The sequence below is a fragment of the Cherax quadricarinatus genome, chromosome 26 (assembly GCF_038502225.1).
Source record: "Cherax quadricarinatus isolate ZL_2023a chromosome 26, ASM3850222v1, whole genome shotgun sequence".
In the NCBI taxonomy this organism is placed as follows: domain Eukaryota; kingdom Metazoa; phylum Arthropoda; class Malacostraca; order Decapoda; family Parastacidae; genus Cherax; species Cherax quadricarinatus.
Window position 1 is genome coordinate 4,794,282 of NC_091317.1, and position 20,442 is coordinate 4,814,723.

The 20,442-nt window shown below is 38.7% G+C and overlaps 1 protein-coding gene across 2 annotated transcripts in view; it reads right to left on the minus strand.

Moving 5' to 3' along the window:
* Window positions 1–7,746: 7,746 nt before the first annotated feature.
* The window catches only part of LOC128691623 (dentin sialophosphoprotein), a 13,494-nt gene continuing 798 nt past the window's right edge, over window positions 7,747–20,442 (minus strand). Inside the window, exons 2-3 of one of the 2 annotated variants that reach the window (XM_070088753.1) lie at window positions 12,628–14,014; window positions 7,747–11,710 (exon numbers count right to left, since the gene is read on the minus strand). In XM_070088753.1, coding sequence (XP_069944854.1) covers window positions 9,183–11,710; window positions 12,628–14,014 — 3,915 coding nt within the window. In that variant the 3' untranslated portion in view covers window positions 7,747–9,182. Of the gene's footprint in view, window positions 11,711–12,221; window positions 14,015–20,442 lie in introns of both variants that reach the window. The other variant, XM_070088751.1, reaches the window with a different exon arrangement.

A 20,442-nucleotide genomic window follows, 5' to 3' on the forward strand; every position in this document is an offset into this window, starting at 1 on the left:
TTACTAAGGTGTCGGAATGCTGTTCTCAGGTTTACAAGGCGCCCATATGCTGCAGCAGTTATCTGATTGATGTGTGCTTCCGGAGACATGCTCGGAGTTATACTCACCCCAAGATCTTTCTCCTTGAGTGAGGTTTGCAGTCTTTGGCCACCTAGCCTATACTCTGTCTGTGGTCTTCTGTGCCCTTCCCCTATCTTCATGACTTTGCATTTGGCAGGATTAAATTCGAGAAGCCATTTGCTGGACCAGGTGTCCAGTCTGTCCAGGTCTCTTTGAAGTCCTGCCTGGTCCTCATCAGATTTAATTCTCCTCATTAACTTCACATCATCTGCAAACAGGGACACTTCTGAGTCTAACCCTTCCGTCATGTCGTTCACATATACCAAAAATAGCACTGGTCCTAGGACCGACCCCTGTGGGACCCCGCACGTCACAGGTGCCCACTGTGATACATCATTACGTACCATGACTCGTTGTTGCCTCACTGTCAGGTATTCTCTGATCCATTGCAGTGCCCTTCCTGTTATATGCGCCTGATGCTCTAGCTTCTGCACTAATCTCTTGTGAGGAACTGTGTCAAAGGCCTTCTTGCAGTCCAAGAAGATGCAATCAACCCACCCCTCTCTCTCTTGTCTTACTTCTGTTATTTTATCATAAAACTCCAGAAGGTTTGTGACACAGGATTTGCCTTCCGTGAATCCGTGCTGGTTGGCATTTATACTCCTGTTCCGTTCCAGGTGCTCCACCACTCTCCTCCTGATAATCTTTTCCATAATTTTGCATACTATACACGTCAATGACACAGGTCTATAGTTTAGTGCCTCTTTTCTGTCTCCTTTTTTGAAAATGGGAACTACATTTGCCGTCTTCCATACCTCAGGTAGTTGCCCAGTTTCCAGGGATGTGTTGAAGATTGTGGTAAGTGGTACGCACAACATATCTGCTCCCTCTCTAAGGACCCACGGAGAGATGTTGTCCGGTCACATTGCCTTTGAGGTATCGATGTCCCTTAGCAGTTTCTTCACCTCCTCCTGATCTGTATGTATGTCGTCCAACACTTGTTGGTGTATTCCTTGTTGGTGTCCCCATCTGGTCTGTCCCCCCAGAGTCCTTCCTGTCTCTACTGTAAATACTTCCTTAAATCTCGTGTTGAGCTCCTCACATACCTCTTGATCGTTTCTTGTGAGTTCTCCACCTTCTTTCCTCAGCCTTATCACCTGGTCCTTGACTGTTGTCTTCCTCCTAATGTGGCTATACAGCAGTTTCGGGTCAGATTTGACTTTCGATGCTATGTCGTTTTCATACTGTCGCTGGGCCTCCCTCCTTATCTGCGCATACTCGTTTCTGGCTCTTCTACTAATCTCCTTGTTTTCCTGGGTCCTATGCCTCCTGTACCTTTTCCATTCTCTGTTGCACTTAGTTTTTGCCTCCCTACACCTTCGGGTAAACCAAGGACTCGTTTTGGTCTTCCTATTATTTCTGTTTCCCTTGGGAACAAAACTTTCCTCTGCCTCCTTGCACTTTGTTGCCACATATTCCATCATCTCGTTTACTGATTTTCCTACCATTTCTCTGTCCCACTGAACCTCCTGCAGGAAGTTTCTCATACCTGTGTAGTCCCCCCTTTTATAGTTTGGCCTGTCCCCTTCAGTTCCTGTTACCTTCTCCACTTGTAACTCTACTATATAGTCAAAAGTCAGAACCACATGATCGCTAGCTCCAAGGGGCCTCTCGTAAGTGATGTCCTCAATGTATGAACTGCTCAGGGTGAACACAAGATCCAGTCTTGCTGGCTCATCCTCCCCTCTCTCTCTGGTTGTGTCCCTGACATGTTGATGCATGAGGTTTTCAAGTACCACATCCATCATCTTGGCTCTCCATGTTTCGGGACCCCCATGTGGCTCCAGGTTTTCCCAGTCGATCTCCCTGTGGTTGAAATCGCCCATTACCAGTAACTTTGCTCTGCTCGAGTGAGCTCTTGTGTGTGTGTGTGTGTGTGTGTGTGTGTGTGTGTGTGTGTGTTGAGTATCATTTATGGATGAAGGTCTCATAAACAACTTAAAGAGGATTTTTTGCTAAAAAGAAGCCTAATATAATCTCCAAACTTTACGAAAAATGTTTTATATTATTATTTTTTTGTATGAAATTCATTAATACTTTATGTCTTCCTTCCATGAATACTAAAACTTCAGCTCTATGAAAACTATTTTTTTGCAGATTAATATTTTAAAATCGTTATTTTGCACACTGTAAAATATGGAGATTTAACGTACTAGGTTATGAATCCTCAATGTCTTTACACTCGGAATTCTTCCTATTAAGAATATGTTATTATTACTTTCCTTCTGAAGCGTTCAACCCTTAGTGGTCATACAGCACCTGGGAGAGGTTATCAGGTCTGACCAAAGAATGAGTAGCTCCCGTGACTTTAATTCAAATGAAATGAGGTTATTGCCTGTTCCTTTAACCAAGAGCTCTTGACCAGCATCAAGGCACCCTACCTTACATGAAGGATCTCTGAGAGAACAGTTGGCTTCTTATCCTTTTTTTATTTATAGCCCAAAGCTCAATTCTGCTAATTGTTGTATAAATTAATTCCTACATCTGGTCATAAACTCAGTAACTTCTCTGTCCTCTAAATAACACAGAATCTCTCTTGAATGCTTTTATACAGATTGAATAAATTTCTTAACTTATACAATGAACTGCTCATATAATATTTAGTTGTGATACATTTGGGAGTAAATAATCATTAAGTTTTGTGAGTTGTTTACTTTTTGTGATAGAGACGAGGCTTTCCACAGCACTTTACTTACCTGTCTCTGGTCTCTGTTGTCAGCCTCTCAGAAGATATTTCATCATTCTTATTCATAAATATGTCACTGATGACTCATATGTCAGCAGAAATCTTTCTTCACCATTTTCAACAATAAATGACTCTTTCAGTCAATGCAAATATCATGGCAATTTCTTCTTATCGAACTTGCCATTTGTTCATCTTTCTTATTTTGTTTTTGTCTGAGGATCTTTGTTAGTATTACTATCAGCAATAACACTTTCATTGTGTAATTGAAGGCCTTAGATTCCTCAACATTAGGCTCCTGAACATTAGGATCTTCAACATTAGGATCTTCAACATTAGGATACTCATCATTTGGATCTTCAACATTAGAATCCTCAATATTAGCGTGGAAAATTAAATTTACATGGATGTAACTCATAAGGTACATACCAGTAAATGGTAACAAAGATAATTATTCTTTATCAAGGTTACAGAGTTAGTTAGTTTAATATGTTTATTATGCACCCCATACCCATCCAGTGGGCGGTAGTTAAAAGATTACAGAGGTACATAATGGGTCCAGGGACTGGGCCTCAAAGTTTTGATAGCTGAGCAAGTTACAGAGGTAATGAATTCACAATTTACAAAGGTAATGAACTCACAATTTACAAAGGTTACAGAGACATGTAGGAATTTTAGGACACCTAAGTCACTCTGGACCTATATTAATTTCAAATGAAATATACATCACCAGGAATTGTGGTAAACATTAATATAAATATGTGGACAGTATATTAAATTTAAAATGTGAATACATATGCATTGAAGGAGAATTTATAATAATAAGACTCACCAATTAGTCTGGAGATTATGGTGTGTCATACCAACCCCCCTGCCTAAATTTATGAAGAAAATACTGGCCAGAATCTCAGCATGAACAGACAACGACTTAGCTGGGGTTCCTAAGCTGTCCTGTCCATCTGCTTAATGCTCACATTATGCAGGACTGCAAATCCAACAATTTTGGCTCCTATTTGGGAAGTTTCAAACACAATTTAACTTCCAGAGTGACGAAATTTATGCACATTTCATTAGCGTGCTGGTACCACATTCAAAACAATGAATGGCATCTCTTCTCCTGCTCGTCAGCGCAGGTGCAGAGCTTCCCTGTCGGTTCACTTCTTTAAAATACACTTTTAGAGCAACAGTAATGTATTAATCAGGTATATTTACATTATAAAAAATATTCAGCATAATTTTGGGAAATTATTTTCCACACTGCGGCCGGGCGGAGGTCGTTGCTAAACTACTCAAATTACTCCTTCCTTTAGGAGACGATTCCAGCCGGTTCTGGCTTGAGTGGCTGTTCTCCTAGTAGGTCTTACTACAATTTCATCTTCCTGCATCACTTGGTCAGCATTACCTTCAATATCACTCGTGTCACTTTCCCTTAAATTTTCATTTACGTTTGATTGAATATCATCTAATTCCAAGGGAATCAATTTATTAATTGTGCGTAAACTTTCCTGGCCACGACACAACACTTTGACATTCCGGACAACACCTTGTGCATCTGGGTACAATGTCAATACTTTACCCAGAAGCCACAATGTTCGATGTTGTTCAGTATCAATTAACACAATGTCACCTGGTGTGGGAACTCCAACATTGGAATTTTTTCATAATCACCAATTAATTCATCCCACCTGTTAATGAATTCCTCAGGCAGAGTTTCGCCCCAAGCACATTAAGCTTCCATGCTTCTTGTATTAATAATTTCCCTCTTATAGTAAGGGGTAACACTAAGCCTAGTGGATCAAAACATTTGGAAACTTCAGCAAGCAAAACTCTCTTAGTTAATTTATTGGGCATACCGTAATTATTAGGTTTTAACATTAACAAATCTCTCTCAGTATCCCAAGTTAATCCCAATACATTACTATATTTTGGTACTTCATCTCCAGGGTAATCTTTACTTATTTTGTCCTTTAATTTGGACGAATTACTATTCCATTCCCTCAGAGGCATATTTGCACTTTGCATTATTTTATTAGCCTCTCCATAAGTCATTAACAGTTCCTCTTCAGTTGACGTCACTCCCAGGAAATTTTCCACATAAAACTGTTTGCTAATTACTTTACTCAATGGACTTCCCATACGTTTAAGGTGTGCATTTATCGTCGCTTGAAGTAGGAACGGGCTGGATGTAGCACCAAATAATACGCTCCTAAAGCGAAAGGTTTTCAGAGAGCTAAGTGGGTCATTAGGATTCTCAGGCCATAAGAAGCTGATACAATCCCGGTCAGCCTCTTGTAAACCCACTCTTAGGAAAGCTTTACTTATGTCAGCCGTAAAGGCATAATTCTTCATCCTGAAATTTAATAAGATATCTCCTAATTTTTCCGTCAACGACGGACCTGTCTTCAAACAGTCATTTAAACTAAGTACATTTTTGTTATTCCTGGCACTACAATTAAACACAATCCTCAGAGGAGTGGTCTTAGAATCCTTCTTCACTCCGTGATGTGGCAAATAGTGACCATAAATTTTGGCTTGCTCAGGAGGTACCTCTTCTATAAATTTATTAATTAATTGTTCAGTAATTATATCATTATAGGCAGTCAACAATTCTGGTGTCTTACTCAGTTCAGGGAGCTGAGTCTTTAATTGTCTATATGCCATTCTGTAATTAGTGGGCAATTCTGGATGGTTCAGTCTCCACGGAAGTCGTACCCAGTATTGTCCAGATTCAAATTTTACATCTCTCAGGTACTGTTCCTGAGTAAAAGAATCGTCTGGACTTTCTTCATTTACATTTATTCCAATGCTGCCTAATTCCCACAATTTATGCACTGGCTCAACACCATCCTCTATGGGAGAATTATACTGGGGCACGACTTCATGAGTAAGACACACATTTATAGTATTTACAGTTTCCTCTAGTCATGTATTATTATTACGAGGAATCCTACCATACATTACATGGCCTCCTGCAGTCTTTAAAAGGGTGACACCACATTTCTTTACCATACCCTTTACATAGGAGGCATAATAGTCACTACCTAACAAAATATTTATTGGGCCTACAGAATCATCATTTACACCAGAAGGTGCTAAATTTACATTATGTGAAAGTCTTTCTGTAGCTTTACTAAGCCCTATTGTAGATATTTTCTCTGGGAGTCTATCTACAATTACTGCATTAACACGTTTTTTCCTCATTGCCCAAACTGACATTTACAGTAACAGCGCCATACAATTGAGCCCTTTTATCTGAGAGAAAACCAGATAATTTTAGATTTGTAGGAGCTCCCATCTGTACTTTCATCCCATCAAGACATTTACGTTTTATGAAAGTACGTTGTGATCCCTGGTCTAATAATGCAAATTACATTTTTTGATTTATGCCTTTTATCATCAATTTTTTACCTGTAACACAGGTAAGGCTACTTCAGCAAAACCATCATTATTAACATTAGCAGCAAATTTTTACATTAGCCACTGTTGTGTCAGGATTGTCAACATTATCATTATTATCAACATTATCATATAGACCCTTACACATGACTATATGGTGTCTTCCTTTGTGACATTGATAAAAGTTGTTTAATTTGGCATGACAATCCTTTACATTGTGATTACCTAGACATCTGATACATCAGTCAAGTTCTTCCAATCTTTCAACTTTATCATTCCATGAATTGTATTCATTGCAATTCTTGGAAAAATGAGTACCCTTGCAGAAAAGACAATCTCTCTTTTCTTTGACTGGTTTCTTATTAACTGGGCTACTCTTAGGAGGGTACTTATTCTTCTTACCTTGTAGAGAATCATTATTTCTGATTCTGCTAATTGATATGTACCTATGCAACTCTTTTTAGAAAATGAATTTTGATTATTAATATTGAGATAATTTTTCCCCTTGTGAAACTTGACAGATATCTCAGAGTTATTATGTGTTGTATCTTTAAAATGAGTTGGTTGGCTTGTCTGCAACTGAACAATTAATTCTTGTAGACCTAGTCTTATTTCCTCCAGACCAAAATAACCTTTGTGATACTTGTTCGAGAGTCATTCAAGTGTTTTACAGATTAATTTGTTCTGTACAATGGCACTCAATAACCAGTCTGATTCCTTCAGATTATATTTATTACTTAAAGTTTTGAGAGTGCTCTCCAGTTTAACTCTAAACTGCTGTAAACCTTTGTAAGTGTGATCTGGAGTTTTTAAATTGACAATGATATTCACTAGATCCAACCTACTTTGTTCTATATTACCATAAGTGACATTCAACAAGTCAACTGCTTCTTTGTAAGAATCATCTACATTGGGAAAGGCTTGTATGAGAATGCGAGCATCTCCTCTTATCTGCCCTTTGAGGTAAAATAATTTATTTACACATGCTAGGTCACTCCTATCATGCACAGTTGCTTTAAAAATAGATCTAAACTCCTCCCAATTTTCTCCAGGATTAAATACAGGTAAACATAATTCTGGAAGTTTTGGCAAAGACATCTCATTTGTTGGAATAGATTGATTAACTGCCTGGTTTACACCTTTTAATTTATTCAAAGCCTGACTTTTACAAGAATGAATCTTTTCTTCTAATTCATAATACTGGTTAATCGTAAGATTTATTTCTGTCTCATCTCCACAGTTTACAAACAAATCTCCTTCATATTTTTTATAATATAATTTGTATGAATCATATCTATTCCCAAAAGCATCTAAATACAATTTTAAATAATCAGTATTCACAGTTTCTTGATTCATTAATTCCAAACATCTATTGTATGCCTTTGTTGCATGACCCTTTCTAGCCTGCAATGATTTTTTTCCCTCTAAACTCCATATGTTTGTCATCTACATTAATTTCCTCATTTTCACCCATGGTGTAATGTATTAAATTCAACTTAATTAATAACACTGATTATGTACTTAATTATGCACTTTATAAAGGTAAATATTACAACTTACCTTGAATAAATCCTAGTTACTTGAGCTTAGCAATTACATGTAAGGAAATTATAATATAAATTTTAAATATACATTAATAATTTTAGCTATGCTTGAGCTTAGCAATTACACATGCAAGGAAATTATAATATAAATTTTAAATGCATTAATATGAATCCTAGCTACACATAAGCGTAGCAATTACACATGTAAGGAAATTATAATATAAATTTTAAATACACATTAATATAAATCTTAGCCAGACTTGGCTTATCCTTGCCAGACTTGGCTTAGCAAATTTAGTATTGTAATAATTATAATCCACTACACATTAAGTATATTGGTAGACCTAACATCCACCTCCTTCTGTCATTTCACATATAATTATTAAGTAATTAATTCACTAATTAATGACTTCACTAATTACATCCAGTTCGATCAAGGACCAACGGGCAACTATTGTGGAAAATTAAATTTACCTGGATGTAACTCATAAGATACATACCAGTAAATGGTAACAAAGATAATTATTCTTTATCATCAAGGTTACAGAGACAAGTAGGAATTTTAGGACACCTAGGTCGCAAAAAAATGTCCCCCTTCAATACTTACCATAATCTATCTCTCCACAAGTCACTCTGGACCTATATTAATTTCAAATGAAATATACGTCACCAGGAATTGTGGTAAACATTAATGTAAATATGTGGACTGTATATTAAATTTAAAATGTGAATACATATACATTGATGTAGAATTTATAATAATAAGACTCACCAATTAGTCTGGAGATTTCTGTGTGTCATACCAACCCCCCGGCCTAAATTTATGAAGAAAATACTGGCCAGAATCTCAACATATATAGACAACGACTTAGGTGGGGTTCCTAAGCTGTCCTGTCCATCTGCTTAATGCTCACGTTATGCAAGACTGCAAATCCAACAATTTCGGCTCCTATTTGGGACGTTTAAAACACAATTTAACTTCCAGAGTGACGAAATTTATGCACATTTCATTAGCGGGCCTGTACCACATTCAAAACAATGGCGTCTCTTTTCCTGCTCGTCAGCGTAGGCGCAGAGCTTCCCTGTCGGTTCACCTTTTCAAAATACACTTTGGAGCAATAGTAATATATTAATCAGGTATATTTACGTTATAAAAAATATACAGCATAATTTTGGGAAATTATTTTCCACAATTAGCACCCTCAGCATTAGAATCTTCAATATTAGAATCCTCAATACTAGGATCCTCAATATTAGGATCCTCATTATTAGAATCCCCATTATTAGGGTCCTCAGACTTAGGATCCTCATAATTACTGTTCCATTGAAGGAAGTAAGAACTCATAACCGGAAAAATTAGATAATTTATCAAAAAATCTCGACTCATCATTGGAAAGTTTTGTCTCATTACCGAAAAGTTTGGACTCATTATTGAAAAGTTAGAACTCATTATTGGTAAATCTGGACTCATTATTGGAAAGTTTGAATTCATTATTGGAAAGTTTGGACTCATTACTGGAAAGTTTGGACTCGCTTTTAGAAAATTTGGACTCACTGGAAAGTTCATGATCCTCAATGGAAAGTTTAGACTCCTCACTGGAAAGTCTGGACTCATAATTGGAAAGCTTGGACTCATCATTGGAAAGTTTGGGCTCCTCACTGGAAAGTTTGGACTCCTCATTGGAAAGTTTGGACTTATCACTGGGCAGTTTGGACTCAACACTTAGAAATTTGTACTCATCACCAGAAAGTTTGTGCTCATCACTGGAAAGTTCGGACTCCTCTTCTAAAACTTCAGACAGGTCATCATTGCCAGATGTTTCTCCTCCACCAGGCACCTTAGATTCATCATCACTAAAGTCCTCAGAATCATTGTCAACAGACGCTTCGGAGTCATCATCAGTAGAGACATCCGGCTCATCGCTTGAAAAGACAATTTGTTCTAACTCTTTAGACTTACCGTGCCTAGAAACAATGCCTTCAGAGATAAAAGACTCGCCATCCTTATCTTCAGACATAAGAGACTCACCATCCTTATCTTCAGAGATAAGAGACTCGCCATCCTTATCTTCGGGGAAAAGAGGGTCACCATCCTTTCCTTCATCAGAGGCAAGAAGTTCATGCATGGGAGACTTTCTCTGTCTATCCTGGTTCACTTTTTTAACGACCTCACTTGTTTTCATGCCATCATTAACAACAGAATCCACTGATTTTTTGTCAACAATGGAATTGGAATTCTTAGATATAGTGAAATCGTCTCCAACTTCACCAATGTCGTCTGCATCATTACCAGTGAATTTTGGGCTACCAAGTCGAGTAGCAGGTGATACAATCTCATCAGTATCATTGAATTTTTTGCTTTCTTGCATCTTTATATAATTTTCTCTTGAGTTATAAGCAATACGACCGTTCCACTGTTTACTGTGTGAGACCTCAGGATCAGAACCATTGCCTTTGGTGTTAGCATAGGCACTGGAACCAGAAATCCCTTGCCCATTAAAAACTACTTCATCTCTGACTTGTTGCACATCATCATTATAGGATGTAAAATCAGTATCCATTGCTTCATTATCTTGGTGTAAAACCATTGAATCTATTATTTCAACAGCATCATAGTCATCAGCACCTTGGATCTCTAATTCAACACTTTTATTTGTCTCTAAGCTAATGTTAATGTTGACCTGTGAGTCATTTACGTGAAAAGCTTTTGTACTATCGCCAAAAGATATATTGGAAAAATATGTTTTACCTGTGTATGCACTTGTTTGTTTCCTAACATTGCCACTGAAATCTGGGCTATTTTTGTTTGTAATTCCTAATTTGTGACTATCAGACAACTCAGCGTCTTGAAACTTCGGGCGAACACTTCCAGTTTCTTGTGAAACAAAAGAATCATTCACACCGTAACTGTTACTGGCCTCCGAATCATTAATATTGTTAGATACTGTTCCATCACTACCAGTTTGTTGAGCTGCTTTAGTTACAAGGGCCGTTATATCATAATTTTCAGGAGCCACTGAACTGTTAACATTGGAAAACTTCACACTCTCATTGTTATCGACGTCTTCGTTTAGTTTGAGCTTCGTTCCGGAAGAATTTTCACTTTTGCTCCCATAGTTACTATATTGTTCAGTAATTGGAATAAATGAAGGAATATCTTTCATTTTCTCTGAATATATATATTTTCGATTATCATCAACTTGTAAAATGTTTGGAACAGAATTGACTATATTATAACTTTCGTCGGTTATGTAGCGGGCTGCACTCTTGCCATTATCAAGACTCCCTATATTTTTAACATTTTGGTAGCCTCTGGAGAGGTCGTCAGAATACTTCACTGAGTCTTGACCTTCAGTATTGTTTCCAGTTTGGTTTTGATTGAAACCATTTGTCGAAATAGCTTCGGTATTTCCTTCAGTTGTTACCTCACCGCTGTTGAGTTGATATATATCACTGTCTTCAAAAATTTTTCGATTAGTTTGTGAAACTAAGCCCTCATTAGACTGGCTTCTTCTAGGTATGAATTTCATGGAATGTTGAGTTAATGAATTGCTTTTCTCATTCGGTTTATCGCTGAGAGAAGTATAATTTTTTGACATGGCACTGCTGCTAGTTTCTTGAAGAGGGGAGTCACACTCACCAGAAATAGCAGTACCGAGGCCAACTTGGCTTCTGTACTCCTCGGGTTGTAGGTCACTTCTACCTTGAAGAACAAGTTCGTTCGTCGGGAGATTCTCCGCGTGCGAATCATCAGTGTTCTCTCCATCCTTGTCGGCTAAAGCTGCGGTTACAGAAGGATAATATTCCGTATACCGAGGAGTTCCATTACCTTTAAGGTGTTGCCCTGTACCTCCTCCATGCTCTGAATGTATGTCTGTTACATCCATGTTAGCAGAGCCCTCCTCCACAGTCGATTTTCCTCTGTGTTGGGTAGTCGCCTTCCCGTTGCCTTCAGCATGTACTCTACCTGCAAATATAAAATATAAAAGGACATTTAAAGAAAAACTAAAACAGGAAATACTTACTGATCTGTAATTTAACGTTTTTAATATTTTCTTAAAATTTGTAATTTTCACACTGCAATTATCTTATTTTAGACCTAATGAAAATAAATGCTTCACGAAATGCTCTCATAATTGCCATGCTCACCCTCACACTGTGTGTGTGTGTGTGTGTGTGTGTGTGTGTGTGTGTGTGTGTGTGTGTGTGTGTGTGTACTCACCTAGTTGTACTCACCTAGTTGAGGTTGCAGGGGTCGAGTCCAAGCTCTTGGCCCCTCCTCTTCATTGGTCGCTACTAGGTTACTCTCCTTGAACCTTGAGCTTTATCATACCTCTGCTTAAAGCTATGTATGGATCCTGCCTCCACTACATCGCTTCCTAAACTATTCCACTTCCTGACTACTCTGTGTGTGTGTGTGTGTGTGATTGCTAATAAAATGTTTTGATTAAATCTTTTTACGTAAAATGTGAATAGACCTACCATACAGATCGAACTGTTTGGGTTGTGGGTAGTGGGGATGAGTATGTTCTATCCCTTCAGTTGTTGGATGGTGCGATTCCTCTTGAAGCCCAATGGAACCCTGGACTGACTCGCCTGGATGACTGGAGTTCTGGTGGTACATGCTAACTGAGTCTGTTTTATGTTCGTTCTCTGTAGGAATAAATTTTATTTCTCTTGATTCTATTGCTTTCTTACCATGTTCAGGAACCCCGTAAGTAAGATTCTCAAAAAAGTTCTCATCATGCTGATGTCGTTTTCCTATCTCATTGTTGTGAGTTTTTAATTCTTGAATTTGAGGTTCTGGAACGGATGTCTCATGTAAATGATGTACGAGTTTATTCTGGACCATTGACAATTTAGCTTTATGCTCTGGGAATATACCTTCCTGATGCTGAGGCTCTTGTAATTTGCCTGGCAGGTTGGTGCCCATTCTCTGATGCGAATGAATCAAATTGACATCTTGTCCCTGAAGTGGATGTAGAAAAGTGACATCTTCCCTCTTTTGTGGTTGCTGCATGCTATCTTGCAACTGATATCTCTCGTCATGAAGTGTTTGCTGCAAACTAGCATGTTGCCTTCGACGTGGCTGAAGAATGCTGATATTTTGTCCCTGAAGTGGTTGTTGAAAGCTGACATATTGTTCATTATTTTTCTGTAGAAAGCTGACATCTTGCGTCTGATATGGCTGTAGAAGGCTGATATCTCGCCCCTGATGAGATTGTAGCAAGCTGGCATCTTGCCTCTGATATGGCTGATAAGAGTTGATATCTTGCTCTTGATGAGACTGGTGCTGCAGGCTGACATCTTGCCCCTGTCGAGGCTGTAACAAACTGATATCTTGCTTCTTACGAAACTGCTGCAAGTTGACGTCTTGGCCCTTATGTGGTTGTAACAAGATGGCGTTTTGCCCCTGATGTGGCTGTAACAAGGCGACATCTTGCCCGTGATGTGGTTGTAACAAGGTGACATCTTGCCCCTGATGTGGTTGTAACAAGGTGACATCTTGCCCCTGATGTGGTTGTAACAAGGTGACATCTTGCCCCTGATGTGGTTGTAACAAAGTGACATCTTGCCTCTGATGTGGTTGTAACAAGGTGACATCTTGCCCCTGATGTGGTTGTAACAAGGCGACATCTTGCCCACGGAGAATATTCCCTCTAAGTTGCTGCTGAGAATCTACTGTGTTTCGCAGCCAAACATCTTCACCTTTAAGTCTTGCTTGATTAAATGGAGGATTTTTAAGTTCTCTTCTATAATGAGACTGAATTTCAATTTTTTGTATATCTGGAAGCCTATTATGTGAACGGTGCTGTCTTTCGTGATGCATAATGTCTGGTGTTGTCCAGTTCAAAGTTTGTCTCATTTCATTTCCAGCTTCAAGATTTCTTCTAGTATCTCGTCTCACAATGTTCTTATCCTTGTGGGCACTTACTTCCAAAAGTTGGTCTTGATAACTAATCTCTGGTGATTCCTTATTTGCATGTTTCGAGTCATAATCCCTAACCTGTGGCAGCTGGCCCTCAGGTTGGACTGGAAGAGAATCGGTTGTATCGTTAGAAATTTGACTTTCCTCTCGCTGACAACTGGTCTTCATTAACAGCGCCTTGTTATGCGTAGATGTAACGTGAGAGAGTTCAGTGAAGTTGTACAGTAGTTTTTGATCAGTATCTTCTTTATGACTTCCATATCCCTGACGACTAAAGCTCAATCCCTTAACTTCTCCAAGAGAGAACAGCACCAGGAAAACCAAATGTATCCTGGCGGTATCCTGAAAAAATATCAATTGCGTGATCAGTGAAACGAAAGGAAAAGTTTTTGAAAAATCTTAACCAAGTCGATGTAATTTTTAACGTAGTTTAGTCATACTATAAATTATATTATGGTTACATTACATATTTACATAAAAAATAAGTGACATTTATCACGAAGTTATGAAGATAAATTATTAAAAGAAAATTAATATTATTGCAAACGCAATCAAGGTTTTATCACTCAGAGAGTTGTGTCTCTCAGTGTATGTAGACTAGATTAATCCATATTTCAGGGATTAAAGTATTCTTTCATGGTAGTGAATAGGTTATATGCACCTTGAATGGCCCTTGTGTAGTCGATAGGCTTTCAATGCAAATATCCAGCCAACCAATTATATAACGATATTACTCAGTGGAGGACTCGTTTTCATTCCACTGAAACTAATCTTCGTGGTTATATTTCATAGCATGAACATATTGGGCAATTGACATTAAAAAAAAAAAAGCTATTTGAATTATTTACATGTAACTCACAGAAATATTTGAAAATATTACGGAAGCAATAATAATAACGAAAGCAAATATTATTCACTATTGAAATATATAATAATTATAATAATACAGTATAATAATTAAAATATTTTTATTAATTGTAGTTAGAATAATAACTAACCTACAGTAATATATACAGCGGGAGGTGTATGTCTCTCAGTATATATAAACAGAGAGTTTTCTTTAATTCCACATTCATGAGATAAAATGTTCCTAACTTTCGGTGAGCAGGTTGGATGCAGGCTTAATGGCCCTCAGGGAGTCGAAAGTTTTTAAATCAACTAATCAGCTAACCGATTAACCGAGTAACTGAACTTTAAGAACAGTATTACTTGTGTAGTATACATTTCCTACATTTCTTATATTTACTAGCAACATTTATAGCAGTTAAGATGTCTTTATTGTGCAGCCCATACCATCCTGTGGACGGTAGTCAAAAGATTACAGAGGTACATAATGGGTCCATGGACTGAACCGCAGACTGATAGCTGAACGAGTTACAATGGTACTGAACTATTTACATGTTTATATCTAGTCACAATCGTCATGTGTTATTTATGAAAACATACACACACACAAACACACACACACACACACACACACACACACACACACACACACACACACACACACACACACACACACACACACACACACACACACACACACACACACACACACATAAATGGTAATGTTTTATTTACAGTGAGCAAAGTCAGGGTATTTTTCCGGAATCTTTTGTAATATACCATTGTGGATAAAATACTTTGACATATCTTGAACATTTCTGAGTGAGTTGTCTCTGAAGGAGGTGTGGGGTTTCTAAAAGTATTATCCATAAGGCAGAGGAAGGATTGTTGAAGTGGTTTGGGAATTTAGAGAGGATGGAAGGAAATAGAATGACTTCGAGGGCGTATAAACCTGTAATTAAAGGAAGGAGGGGTGGGAGTCGTCCTAGGAATTGGTGGAGGGAGGGGTAAAGGAGGTTTTGTGTGCAAGGGATTTGGAATTCCAGAAATTGTGTTAGACAGGAGCGAGTGGAGACAAATGTGTTTTTTTATGACTTGACGTGCTGTTGGAGTGTCAGCAAGGTAACATTTATGAAGGGATTCAGGGAAACCGGTAGGCCGGACTTGAGTCCAGGAGGTGGGAAGTACCATGCCTCCACTCTGATGGATACCTAGAGTATACCTGGAGAGGGTTTTGGGGGTCAAGGCTCCTGCGGTCTAGTCTGTGACCAGTCCTCGTGGTGGATCATTGCCTGATCAACCAGGCTGTTACTGCTGGCCGCACACTAGCTGACGTACGAACCACAGCCCGGCTGGTCAGGCACTGACACTTATTGTGTTTTCTCTTAGAGTACTCGTGGCGAGCCTGATTTTTATTGGGGGGATGTTGCATCACTTGCCTAGTCTTTTGGTTTCGTAGGGTGTTGTTATGTTTACTAAGGCAGGCAGTTTTGTGTGCGTGAGTGTGCAAGCCATAAGCAGCGCGCCTAGCCACCATGTGCTTATTCCCATCACAACACCGCATTCAGCCGCCTCTTATACCACGTGGGCCAGCCACATATCTGCCTTCATCATCCTTATCTACCTCGCCCACACACCAGGTCAAGAACCGATTGATTTGTGTGTCAACGATGAAGCCGAGTGTCTGTGGGTCATCGTGTGAATGTGCAAATTCATTCAGATTCAGTGACTTTGTGAGAAGCTGCAAGGTGTCGCGCCGTCACCAGGGAAGCTGTCACCCTATGTATCTCTCCACCACCTCCCATACCTTCAGTCAATATCCTACGTCGTTTATAAAGACATTTGCGTGTGTTAGAACATTCTTAATAACCTAAAGTAAATTTTTGCTGATGGCTAGTGATTCATGAACATTGTGTCAGAGACTCTTATGTCTCAGTGTAAAATTCTTTGTTAATTCCCTTGTTAATACCGACTTAAGTGTTCCCTGGTGTTGTGTTATAATTTTCTGTTATTTTTTGTCCTATTTTTCTCTCTACAAACTGAAGTAACTTTTCCTTATTGAGTACAGTTATATTACAATCATAATTACACAATTATATTAAGGGTTCTCGTAGCTCGATTGCTAGCGCACTGAGGTTCGAGGGGTTGATCCCCGGTACGGGTGGAACATTAGGACGTGTTTCCTTAAGACACCTGTCCATGCTCACCTATCAGTAACATAGGTACCTGGGTGTTAGTCGACTGGTGTGGATCTCATTCTGGAACAAAATTGACGCAATTTACCCGAAATGCTCTGCATAATGCGGGGCTCTCTATATAGTAGTATGTCATTGATGTCAGCTAGGCCGATCATATCCCTATTCCTTTCTGATTCATGTTCCATTCTTTGTGAATTAGTGGATGCAATGCCTATTGCAGGTGAACTATTAGGTAATTTCTCAACTCGCCTAAGTTGTCTGTGTACAGTACGTCAGTGAAAGCTTAACTTTAATACCTGATATCGCTAAACCCTGTACCCTATATTCTGGCAAACTAGCGGCCTTTGGTTATATTAGGAATTTGATACTGCTCTCTTCTTTGTACGTGTGTACAGCTACTACTCCTCCGACTGTAGAAATGGAACCTCTAGCAGTCCTGCTGGAAGCATGTGCATTTTCTGCTCCAGGTACTTTCCCTTATATCAACCCTACTTTAAGCAGTTCTGCAACACCTTCTGAACAACCTTCTGTTTGCATAGCAACACAAGATCCTGTAAATGTCCAGTCGTCGAGGGTTAGTGTAACAAGTTGTCATTCTGCTCGTAGTGCAAGAAGTGCATACAGCAGCCGTAGTATGAGAACTTGTTACAATTGTGGAAACAAGGGACACATTGCTGTAAATTGTACCGTCCCGTTGTATTCCACTTGAACCTAGGGCTAGGCCTATTTATGTACCTGCATACAGAATGCCTCATTCACAAGTTTCTGTTGCAGGAGAATTAGTCATTAAGATGCTTGATGATAGCATCATCCCACATACTGATTCACCATGGAATGCACCCTTGATCCTAGTACCTAAGTAGGATGGTACTTGCCACCTGGTGATTTGCTTTAGGAAGTTAAATGCTAAAACGATAGCAGATCATTTCCCACTTCTTACACTTGGTGACTTTTTGTGTAATACTGGAGATAACAAAGTCTTTTCTACCCCTAGAAAAGGGTTTTGGCAAGTCCCTCTTCACGTGGACATCCAAGAGCTAATCACGTTTTCCACTCCTACAGGTTATTACCATTTCCTCAAAATGGCCTTAGGTTTATTCTTATCACCTATCACATTTTTGAGAGTCATGATGAAGTTATTTAGAGACCTCTAGAGTAACGTACCAATGGTGTACCTTGATAATGTAACTGTCATGTCCGAAGATTTGGAAACACATCTCAAAAGTCTTGATTTGGTAATTGCTAAGCTACAAGAAGGCAATTTAAAGATCAAACTATCTGAATGCCAATTTTTTTGGATCATGTAGTCACTCCTAGAGAGGTAGTGATTGACTAAAGTAACTGCTGTACAAATTTTTTCATCACTAAAATCTGATGATGCCATAAGATCCTTTGTGGGCTTAGAAGGTGTTTATTGATCATTTACTGCCAATTTCTCTTCTTTCTCAGCTCCTCTGACTGAGTTGCTGAAGAAAAATGCTTCTTTCATTTGGACCTTCCATCAAGAACATTCCAAACTCTAAAAGAAATGTAAACTTCTGCTCCTGTTTTGAAATTTCCAAAATTTTCCAAGCCTTTTTAACTAACAGCAGACGCTGGTTCCATTGGCATAGGTGCCACTCTAGCTCGACAGACCTATAGGCAGGACAACCCAGTTGCATTTACTAGTCATGTCCTCACTAAGGCTGAACGAAATTATACAGTAACTGAGCAAGAAGCGTTAGCAATAGTCTGGTCTTTAAAACACTTCCAAGACATCATATATCATTACCCTCTTCATGTCTTAATAGATCACGTTCCACTGAGACTTCTATTCTACAATAAGCAACCAGCTGGAAGATTAGCCAGATGGTCCTTTACCTGAATATTCGAGAGTTCTATCCACCCTCTGAACTCTTGCCTGGCAAATCAAATGTAGCTGCAGATGCTTTATTTCGACATATCAGTACAGTAGTAACAGATTCTCCATTCAGTTTGGAGGATGTAAAGAATGTCCAAAGATTAGATCCTATACAGTCTGGCGTGATGCGATTTCTTCTGCAGGAAGATCAGACACTCTCTGGGAAACCACCAGCACCTATCAATGACTTTGTTATGAACCAAGAAATATTATATCGCAAAGCAGAATTACTAACGTCAGTTAGTAATTCCAAAGACGCTAGTTAACGTAGCCCTCGAGCTAGCTCACTAGTTCTATGAAACAAGCCAGATTAAATAACTTTTGGCCTCTCATTGAAACTGAGGTTTCTGAATATTTTAAGAAATGTAATGTTTGCCTGCAGCATAAAGGAAATGTTAGTTGGCAAATCCAATCCAAGTATATCCCACTACCAGCGAACCTTGGGAAAGGGTAGCACTAGATTTGTTAAAAAAAATGCAATGTTCCCTCTAGGGCAACAAGCATCTGTGTGCAATGGTAGACCATTTCAACAGATACTGTGAGTTAGTACCTATAGGGATAAGACTACCGAGACAGTAGCCAAAGCGTTTAAGGAACGTATAATACGCAAGAATAATACTCCTAAGTCCATCGTAAAGATAATGGAGGTGAATTCTGCAATGAGATTCTTGAAAAGTTGTGTACTTTGTACAAGATCTCTAAGTCAGCCATTGTCCCACATCATCCTACCAGCCGAAAAAAAAAATAAGAAAGTAGTGGATGTCTTAAGAGCGACTAAGAAGAAGAGACTCACAGGTAAGGACCCACTAGGGATGAGGGGGACGTGAGGATAGTTGAAGAATAGATGGGGGGGAGGAAAAGAAGTGCAGAGAAAGGAGAAGAGTCGGGGTTAGCTTACCTCAAAGAGTTTTCAGAAGAATTCGAGCAGAATTTACAAGCGTCATTAACACTAGCGCAAAGCTAACCAAAATTAAAGCAGGCTCGGGAGTTATGTTAACTAATTTCAATAAAATATCCGCAGTGCCAAACTTCGACCAAAAGTTTGTTGGTCCCTGCCGAGAAGTTGAATATATATGTGGTAACAAGTATAAAGTTAGAGATATTAGTAGTGGTCAGCATAAAGAATCGCATTTATGTCATACGAAGTTTGTATGTGAAGATGTTGATGAGTTACCTGGTAATCCTACTCAGTCACGTCATGTTTTAGCCATTATCACAGAATTTGCTTCCCCTTGAAAGTTGGGATTAATGTAAGTAACTTGTATAGATGATTAGAATAGTTTAGTCAATACTCAACTGAGTGTAACAAGTCTTATAACATGTCAGTCTATGTGTGGATCAAATTTTTTATTTCTTCTTAATGTTCACGTTTTTTCCGAATTCTGAGATTTAACAGTAAAAAACATGAGTGTACCAAGTATGCCTTTTCTGTTAAACACTTTCTTCGTTGTAAATAATCTTCCTCAGAATGCATAGATACATGAATAATGATGTCTCAATATCATTTGATCTTATTTAATCTCGTTTGTTCCCATGACCCAGAATTATTTGTTATGCATTAGGTTGTAGTATAGAATCAGCCCAGAGCCTGAAACGTCTGCTGTCTACCTTATGTATCAGTTTTTAGCTGTATGTCAAAGACATCATACGTTAGTATTGCCGATATGTCGACAATATTACTGGTGTAATATACATCTATATTTCTTAACAGCATTTATAGGTAGGATCCCTGGGCAAGCCTGATGTCACGTGACCACCATGTGTGCCTCATACATAGGCCAAGAGGCCTCCCTCTCAGATATGACTAGGCACAGCAGTGAGCAAAC